Below are 10,761 nucleotides of genomic sequence, written 5' to 3' on the forward strand. Positions count from 1 at the left end.
TAACACCTCACCTCAAGTAAACTCCTCATATTCCTCCCTCAGAAAAAAACAAAGATGGTACTACAAGGAGATTCTATATTTACTAAAAAAAACACACACATTCGTACAAAAAAGGGCCTCCGTTCCAATTAACACCTCACCTCAAGTAAATTCCTCATATTCATTTGTACAGTTAAAGGCCTCCAATCTAATTAACATCTCACCTCAAGTAAACTCCTCATATTCCTCCCTCGGAAAAAAACAAAGATTGTACTATAAGGAGGTTGTATTTTTTTTTAAATTACAAAACCACACATTTGTACAAAAAAAGGCCTCTGTTCTAATCAACACCTCACCTCAAGTAAACTCCTCATATTCCTCCCTCAGAAAAAAACAAAGATGGTACTACAAGGAGATTCTATATTTACTAAAAAAACACACACATTCGTACAAAAAAGGGCCTCCGTTCCAATTAACACCTCACCTCAAGTAAATTCCTCATATTCATTTGTACAGTTAAAGGCCTCCAATCTAATTAACATCTCACCTCAAGTAAACTCCTCATATTCCTCCCTCGGAAAAAAACAAATATTGTACTATTAGGAGGTTGTATTTTTTTTATTTATTACAAAACCACACATTTGTACAAAAAAAGGCCTCTTCTCTAATTAACACCTCACCTCAAGTAAACTCCTCATATTCCTCCCTCAGAAAAAAACAAAGATGGTACTACAAGGAGTTTCTATATTTACTAAAAAACCACACATTCGTACAAAAAAGGGCCTCCGTTCCAATTAACACCTCACCTCAAGTAAATTCCTCATATTCATTTGTACAGTTAAAGGCCTCCAATCTAATTAACATCTCACCTCAAGTAAACTCCTCATATTCCTCCCTCGGGAAAAAAAACAAAGATTGTACTATAAGGAGGTTGTTTTTTTTTTTTAATTACAAAACCACACATTTGTACAAAAAAAGGCCTGTGTTCTAATTAACACCTCACCTCAAGTAAACTCCTCATATTCCTCCCTCGGAAAAAAACAAAGATTGTAGTATAAGGAGGTTGTATTTTTTTTAAATTACAAAACCACACATTTGTACAAAAAAAGGCCTCTGTTCTAATTAACACCTCACCTCAAGTAAACTCCTCATATTCCTCCCCCAGAAAAAAACAAAGATGGTACTACAAGGAGTTTCTATATTTACTAAAAAACCACACATTCGTACAAAAAAGGGCCTCCGTTCCAATTATCACCTCACCTCAAGTAAATTCCTCATATTCATTTGTACAGTTAAAGGCCTCCAATCTAATTAACATCTCACCTCAAGTAAACTCCTCATATTCCTCCCTCGGAAAAAAACAAAGATTGTACGATAAGGAGGTTGTATTTTTTTTTTTATTACAAAACCACACATTTGTACAAAAAAAGGCCTCTGTTCTAATTAACACCTCACCTCAAGTAAACTCCTCATATTCCTCCCTCAGAAAAAAACAAAGATGGTACTACAAGGAGTTTCTATATTTACTAAAAAAAAACACACATTCGTACAAAAAAGGGCCTCCGTTCCAATTAACACCTCACCTCATGTAAATTCCTCATATTCATTTGTACAGTTAAAGGCCTCCAATCTAATTAACACCTCGCCTCAAGTAAACTCCTCATATTCCTCCCTCGAAAAAAAAACAAAGATTGTACTATAAGGAGGTTGTATTTTTTTTAAAATTACAAAACCACACATTTGTACAAAAAAAGGCCTCTGTTCTAATCAACACCTCACCTCAAGTAAACTCCTCATATTCCTCCCTCAGAAAAAAACAAAGATGGTACTACAAGGAGATTCTATATTTACTAAAAAAACACACACATTCGTACAAAAAAGGGCCTCCGTTCCAATTAACACCTCACCTCAAGTAAATTCCTCATATTCATTTGTACAGTTAAAGGCCTCCAATCTAATTAACATCTCACCTCAAGTAAACTCCTCATATTCCTCCCTCGGAAAAAAAACAAAGATTGTACTATAAGGAGGTTGTTTTGTTTTTTTTAATTACAAAACCACACATTTGTACAAAAAAAGCCTCTGTTCTAATTAACACCTCACCTCAAGTAAACTCCTCATATTCCTCCCCCAGAAAAAAACAAAGATGGTACTACAAGGAGTTTCTATATTTACTAAAAAAAAACACACATTCGTACAAAAAAGGCCTCCGTTCTAATTAACACCTCACCTCGAGTAAATTCCTCATATTCCTCATTTGTACAGATAAAGGCCTCCGTTCTAATTAACATCTCACCTCAAGTAAACTCCTCATATTCCTCCCTCAGAAAAAAAAAGGAGTTTCTATTTTTACTACAAAACCACACATTCGTACAAAAAAAGGCCTCCGTTCTAATTAACACCTCACCTCAAGTAAACTCCTCATATTCCTCCCTCAGAAAAAAACAAAGATGGTACTACAAGGAGTTTCTATATTTACTAAAAAAAAACCACACATTCGTACAAAAAAGGGCCTCCGTTCCAATTAACACCTCACCTCAAGTAAATTCCTCATATTCATTTGTACAGATAAAGGCCTCCAATCTAATTAACATCTCACCTCAAGTAAACTCCTCATATTCCTCCCTCGGAAAAAAAACAAAGATTGTACTATAAGGAGGTTGTATTTTTTTTAAATTACAAAACCACACATTTGTACAAAAAAAGGCCTCTGTTCTAATTAACACCTCACCTCAAGTAAACTCCTCATATTCCTCCCTCAGAAAAAAACAAAGATGGTACTACAAGGAGTTTCTATATTTACTAAAAAAAACACACATTCGTACAAAAAAGGGCCTCCGTTCCAATTAGCACCTCACCTCAAGTAAATTCCTCATATTCATTTGTACAAAAAAAGGCCTCCAATCTAATTAACATCTCACCTCAAGTAAACATGCTACAAGGAGTTTCTATATTTACTACAAAACCACACATTCGTACAAAAAAAGGGCCTCCGTTCCAATTAACACCTCACCTCAAGTAAATTCCTCATATTCATTTGTACAGTTAAAGGCCTCCAATCTAATTAACATCTCACCTCAAGTAAACTCCTCATATTCCTCCCTCGGGAAAAAAAACAAAGATTGTACTATAAGGAGGTTGTATTTTTTTTAAATTACAAAACCACACATTTGTACAAAAAAAGGCCTCTGTTCTAATTAACACCTCACCTCAAGTAAACTCCTCCTATTCCTCCCTCAGAAAAAAACAAAGATGGTACTACAAGGAGTTTCTATATTTACTAAAAAACCACACATTCGTACAAAAAAGGGCCTACGTTCCAATTAACACCTCACCTCAAGTAAATTCCTCATATTCATTTGTACAGATAAAGGCCTCTAATCTAATTAACATCTCACCTCAAGTAAACTCCTCATATTCCTCCCTCGGAAAAAAAACAAAGATTGTACTATAAGGAGGTTGTATTTTTTTTAAATTACAAAACCACACATTTGTACAAAAAAAGGCCTCTGTTCCAATCAACACCTCACCTCAAGTAAACTCCTCCTATTCCTCCCTCAGAAAAAAACAAAGATGGTACTACAAGGAGTTTCTATATTTACTAAAAAACCACACATTCGTACAAAAAAGGGCCTCCGTTCCAATTAACACCTCACCTCAAGTAAATTCCTCATATTCATTTGTACAGTTAAAGGCCTCCAATCTAATTAACATCTCACCTTAAGTAAACTCCTCATATTCCTCCCTCAGAAAAAAAACAAAGATTGTACTATAAGGAGGTTGTATTTTTTTATTTATTACAAAACCACACATTTGTACAAAAAAAGGCCTCTGTTCTAATTAACACCTCACCTCAAGTAAACTCCTCATATTCCTCCCTCAGAAAAAAAACAAAGATTGTACTATAAGGAGGTTGTATTTTTTTATTTATTACAAAACCACACATTTGTACAAAAAAAAGGCCTCTGTTCTAATTAACACCTCACCTCAAGTAAACTCCTCATATTCCTCCCTCAGAAAAAAACAAAGATAGTACTACAAGGAGTTTCTATATTTACTAAAAAACCACACATTCGTACAAAAAAGGGCCTCCGTTCCAATTAACACCTCACCTCAAGTAAATTCCTCATATTCATTTGTACAGTTAAAGGCCTCCGTTCTAATTAACATCTCACCTCAAGTAAACTCCTCATATTCCTCCCTCGGGAAAAAAAACAAAGATTGTACTATAAGGAGGTTTTTTTTATTTTTTATTACAAAACCACACATTTGTACAAAAAAAGGCCTCTGTTCTAATTAACACCTCACCTCAAGTAAACTCCTCATATTCCTCCCTCAGAAAAAAACAAAGATGGTACTACAAGGAGATTCTATATTTACTAAAAAAAACACACACATTCGTACAAAAAAGGGCCTCCGTTCCAATTAACACCTCACCTCAAGTAAATTCCTCATATTCATTTGTACAGTTAAAGGCCTCCAATCTAATTAACATCTCACCTCAAGTAAACTCCTCATATTCCTCCCTCGGAAAAAAACAAAGATTGTACTATAAGGAGGTTGTATTTTGTTTTATTACAAAACCACACATTTGTACAAAAAAGGCCTCTGTTCTAATTAACACCTCACCTCAAGTAAACTCCTCATATTCCTCCCTCAGAAAAAAACAAAGATGGTACTACAAGGAGTTTCTATATTTACTAAAAAAAACACACATTCGTACAAAAAAGGGCCTCCGTTCCAATTAACACCTCACCTCAAGTAAATTCCTCATATTCATTTGTACAGTTAAAGGCCTCCGTTCTAATTAACATCTCACCTCAAGTAAACTCCTCATATTCCTCCCTCGGAAAAAAACAAAGATTGTACTATAAGGAGGTTGTATTTTTTTTTTTTATTACAAAACCACACATTTGTACAAAAAAAGGCCTCTGTTCTAATTAACACCTCACCTCAAGTAAACTCCTCATATTCCTCCCTCAGAAAAAAACAAAGATGGTACTACAAGGAGTTTCTATATTTACTAAAAAAACCACACATTCGTACAAAAAAGGGCCTCCGTTCCAATTAACACCTCACCTCAAGTAAATTCCTCATATTCATTTGTACAGTTAAAGGCCTCCAATCTAATTAACATCTCACCTCAAGTAAACTCCTCATATTCCTCCCTCGGAAAAAAAACAAAGATTGTACTATAAGGAGGTTGTATTTTGTTTTTAATTACAAAACCACACATTTGTACAAAAAAAGGCCTCTGTTCTAAATAACACCTCACCTCAAGTAAACTCCTCATATTCCTCCCTCAGAAAAAAACAAAGATGGTACTACAAGGAGTTTCTATATTTACTAAAAAAAAACACACATTCGTACAAAAAAGGGCCTCTGTTCCAATTAACACCTCACCTCAAGTAAATTCCTCATATTCATTGGTACAGTTAAAGGCCTCCAATCTCATTAACATCTCACCTCAAGTAAACGCCTCATATTCCTCCCTCGGAAAAAAAACAAAGATTGTACTATAAGGAGGTTGGTTTTTTTTTTTAATTACAAAACCACACATTTGTACAAAAAAAGGCCTCTGTTCTAATTAACACCTCACCTCAAGTAAACTCCTCATATTCCTCCCTCAGAAAAAAACAAAGATGGTACTACAAGGAGTTTCTATATTTACTAAAAAAAACACACATTCGTACAAAAAAGGGCCTCCGTTCCAATTAACACCTCACCTCAAGTAAATTCCTCATATTCATTTGTACAGTTAAAGGCCTCCAATCTAATTAACATCTCACCTCAAGTAAACTCCTCATATTCCTCCCTCGGAAAAAAACAAAGATTGTACTATAAGGAGGTTGTATTTTTTTTTAAATTACAAAACCACACATTTGTACAAAAAAAGGCCTCTGTTCTAATCAACACCTCACCTCAAGTAAACTCCTCATATTCCTCCCTCAGAAAAAAACAAAGATGGTACTACAAGGAGATTCTATATTTACTAAAAAAAACACACACATTCGTACAAAAAAGGGCCTCCGTTCTAATTAACACCTCACCTCAAGTAAATTCCTCATATTCATTTGTACAGTTAAAGGCCTCCAATCTAATTAACATCTCACCTCAAGTAAACTCCTCATATTCCTCCCTCGGAAAAAAACAAAGATTGTACTATTAGGAGGTTGTATTTTTTTTTTAAATTACAAAACCACACATTTGTACAAAAAAAGGCCTCTTCTCTAATTAACACCTCACCTCAAGTAAACTCCTCATATTCCTCCCTCAGAAAAAAACAAAGATGGTACTACAAGGAGTTTCTATATTTACTAAAAAAACCACACATTCGTACAAAAAAGGGCCTCCGTTCCAATTAACACCTCACCTCAAGTAAATTCCTCATATTCATTTGTACAGTTAAAGGCCTCCAATCTAATTAACATCTCACCTCAAGTAAACTCCTCATATTCCTTCCTCGGGAAAAAAAACAAAGATTGTACTATAAGGAGGTTGTATTTTTTTTTAAATTACAAAACCACACATTTGTACAAAAAAAGGCCTCTGTTCTAATTAACACCTCACCTCAAGTAAACTCCTCATATTCCTCCCTCAGAAAAAAACAAAGATTGGACTACAAGGAGTTTCTATATTTACTAAAAAAAAACACACATTCGTACAAAAAAGGGCCTCCGTTCCAATTAACACCTCACCTCAAGTAAATTCCTCATATTCATTTGTACAGATAAAGGCCTCCAATCTAATTAACATCTCACCTCAAGTAAACTCCTCATATTCCTCCCTCGGGAAAAAAAACAAAGATTGTACTATAAGGAGGTTGTATTTTTTTTAAATTACAAAACCACACATTTGTACAAAAAAAGGCCTCCGTTCTAATTAACACCTCACCTCAAGTAAACACCTCATATTCCTCCCTCAGAAAAAAACAAAGATGGTACTACAAGGAGTTTCTATATTTACTAAAAAAAAACACACATTCGTACAAAAAAGGGCCTCCGTTCCAATTAACACCTCACCTCAAGTAAATTCCTCATATTCATTTGTACGAATAAAGACCCCCTCTCTAATGAATGCCTCACCACAAGTAAACTCCTCATATCCCCTCTCCAAAAAACAGACGCTACCACAAGGCAGCTTTTATAACATTTATTACTTTAAAGAAAACACATATGTACAACCAAAAGCTTCCTCTCTAATTAACGCCTCACCTCAAGTAAACGCCCCATATACACTGCAAAAAGTCAGTGTTCAAAAACAAGGGGAAAAAGAATACAAAAATGAGGGGTATTTTATTTGAACTAAGCAAAATTATCTGCCAATAGAACAAGAAAATTTGGCTTGTCAAGACTTTCCAAAACAAGTCAAATTAGCTAACCTCAATGAACCCAAAAATACCTTAAAATAAGTATATTCTCACTAATAACAAGTGCACTTTTCTTGGTAGATTAAAAAAAGTGACTTTTTTGCTCAATATGTTGAAAAATGTTCTTAAATGAAGTAAATGCTAGTGCCATTATCTTGACATAATGATATGCGCTCGGCAATGTTCCCTCTAATTGTTCATGTATGTGAGCAAACGCAAAAAGTCCCTGAGCATTCAGTGGAGCCCATGTGAGGAACATCAGACGTGCACACTGTGGCTACACCAGCAGCACACCTGTCCCAAACCTGACTAAATAACAACTTCGATCTCCATCCATTTCCTACCGCTTGTCCCTTTTGGGGTCGCGGGGGGTGCTGGAGCCTATCTCAGCTGCATTTGGGCGGAAGGCGGCGTACACCCTGGACAAGTCCCCACCCATTGCAGGGCCAACACAGATAGACAGACAACATTCTCTTATTATTATAATCAAATGACAGCAGTCATTTCCATTTCTAATATAAGTGTTTAGGCCCACTTACAATGACAATAACAACAAATATTGTTTTTCATGAACTGTGTACTTGTATTGTTTGTCTGGGTGGAGGTCCTGCTTTGGAAATAATTTGTACCCCTTTCAGACATTGCATTTAGTTCCCATTAAAACATTCACATGTTGCACAATGAGATGTAAGCGGGGATCATGTGTACATTCCTGCAACTTCCTGTTTGTAAAAAATATATTCTTATTAGTATTTATTTAATATACTAACAGCATTTCATGATTAATATTTATAAATTAAGATTCCTAATAAATGACACTAGAATAAGCACACATTTGATTGGTAAATCATAGAGTAACGACCTGGAATGACACTATGTGTGGTGTTGGAGTTGTCTGACTTTTTGTGTGGCTGTAAACGCATCACTGGCTAAGTGCCATATGTGCATGTGTTGGCGCAAGTGAGAAAGAGCGAGCGGCTGCTGTTGATATAACAAAGTTGCTTTTGGTCTGGTTTGAAATGACCAGTTTTGCTAGATATAATTTTTTTACTAATGTTTTGGTGATGTGTTTATGGCCGCCAATAAAGAGTTTTGCTCAGTAAAGTGATGGATGGAATTCACGTCCTCAAAGCGTCTCGACAGACGTTACAATATTTGAACAATGATGACGAAAACTGTTTTCTCTGTCGTGTCCGTGTGTCGAAAATTGTTATGCGCTTATTTTTTTATTTGATTTTGTGCGTGGCATAGATTTGCCGTGCGCAGAGGACGCTTGAGCAGTGCGCAATTGCACAGGCGCGCTCCTTAGAGGGAACGTTGGCGCTCGGCATCATGATTTTTTTTTTCATACTTGAAGTAACCTACCCAGTGGCCTAGTGGTTAGAGTGTCCGTCCTGGGATCGGTAGGTTGGGAGTTCAAACCCCGGCCGAGTCATACCAAAGACTATAAAAATGGGACCCATTACCTCCCTGCTTGGCACTCAGCATCAAGGGTTGGAATTGTTGGAATTGGGGGTTAAATCACCAAAATGATTCCCGGGCGCGGCCACCGCTGCTGCCCACTGCTCCCCTCACCTCCCAGGGGGTGATCAAGGGTGATGGGTCAAATGCAGAGAATAATTTCGATTGTGTGACAATCATTGGTACTTTAACTTTAACTTTAACTTTAAAAAATGATTACCGTATTTTTCGGACTATAAGTCAGTTTTTTTTCATAGTTTGGCCGGGCTCCAGTGCGACTTATGTTTTTTCCCTTCTTTATTATGCATTTGCGGCAGGTGCGACTTATACTCCGGTGCAACTTATACTCCGAAAAATACGGTACTTTAAAAAAGTAGTTTTATACTTGTGAGTGTTGATGACACAGCTTTGCAACAGTTGATATTCTAGTTTCAAGCATGTTTTACTCAATATAGCTCATCAAATCTCAGCAACAAGCTGTAATATCTTACTGAGATCATTTAGGACCAAAACCCTTAAAACAAGTAAAACACTCTAACATAAAATCTGCTTAGTGAGAAGAATTATCTTATCAGACAGAAAATAAGCAAATATCACCCTTATTTGAGATATTTCATCTTACTTAGATTTCACTTTTTGCAGTGTACCCTCTTAGAAAAAAACAATGATTGCGTCACAAGCAGCTTCTATTACGTTTACGACTGAAAAAAAAACAAGTTTGTACAACCAAAGGCCTCCTCTCCTTAATTAATTGATGAATAATGTAAATGAATGATGAATATATTGTCATTAAGTATGATTTAAAAAAAACTTCATACAATATCAACAGAAGTTATACTACACATATTACCGTATTTTTCGGAGTATAAGTCGCTCCAGCCGAAAATGCATAATAAAGAAGAAAAAAAACATATATAACTCGCACTGGAGTATAAGTCGCATTTTTTGGGGAAATGTATTTGATAAAAGCCAACACCAAGAATAGACATTTGAAAGGCAATTTAAAATAAATAAAGAATAGTGAACAACAGGCTGAATAAGTGTACGTTATATGAGGCATAAATAACCAACTGGTATGTTAACGTAACATATTATGGTAAGAGTCATTCAAATAACTATAACATATAGAACATGCTATACGTTTACCAAACAATCTGTCACTCCTAATCGCTAAATCCCATGAAATCTTATACGTCTAGTCTCTTACGTGAATGAGATAAATAATATTATAATGTGTTAATCATTTCACACATAAGTCGCTCCTGAGTATAAGTCGCACCCCCGGCCAAACTATGAAAAAAAACGACTTATAGTCCGAAAAATACGGTACATATTATTAAAAAATAAAAACTCCTTAACTCTAATTAATGCCTGTTACTCTCTGCCCTTGAGTAAATAAACCGCAGTAGTGACTATACATGAATAAAACGTGTCGTGTGTTGTTTTTTTGTCATTTTATCGTGTAGTTTCACGCAGTTCCGCATCATTCTGGGAGACTTTGAGTTCTCCGAGATCGAAGAGGCCAACCCCGTACTGGGACCCATCTACTTCACAACGTTTGTCTTCTTCATCTTCTTCATCCTGATGGTGAGCAGCGGGGGGTAGCGAGGTCCACATTGACCTGAGGGCAGTCTGGCTGACACGTGTCGCACACAGAACATGTTCCTGGCCATCATCAATGACACCTACTCGGAGGTGAAGGCGGACATGTCTCAGCAGAGGTCCGACATGGAGATGAGCGACCTCATCAAGAAGGTAAGGAGTCTCACTCCATGTAGCCTGGGACCAAAGTTACAAGTGCTGCCTTGTGTGGCTGGCTCAGGGTTGTAACAAAGCCCTGATGAAGCTGAGGCTGAAGAAGACGGCGGTGGACGACATCTCGGACACTTTACGTCAGGCTGGAGGAAAACTCAACCTGGATGAACTACGACAGCACCTGAAAGGGTGAGTGT

General features: G+C 36.3%; 1 protein-coding gene across 1 annotated transcript in view; it reads left to right on the plus strand.

Moving 5' to 3' along the window:
• Positions 1-10,761, plus strand: part of pkd2 (polycystic kidney disease 2) — a 56,310-nt gene that overhangs the window by 32,446 nt on the left and 13,103 nt on the right. The window contains exons 9-11 of the mRNA XM_061922955.1: positions 10,276-10,396; positions 10,466-10,564; positions 10,632-10,753. Coding sequence (XP_061778939.1) covers positions 10,276-10,396; positions 10,466-10,564; positions 10,632-10,753 — 342 coding nt within the window. The remainder of the gene's footprint in view (positions 1-10,275; positions 10,397-10,465; positions 10,565-10,631; positions 10,754-10,761) is intronic.

This window comes from Nerophis lumbriciformis, linkage group LG27 (assembly GCF_033978685.3).
Source record: "Nerophis lumbriciformis linkage group LG27, RoL_Nlum_v2.1, whole genome shotgun sequence".
Classification (NCBI taxonomy): domain Eukaryota; kingdom Metazoa; phylum Chordata; class Actinopteri; order Syngnathiformes; family Syngnathidae; genus Nerophis; species Nerophis lumbriciformis.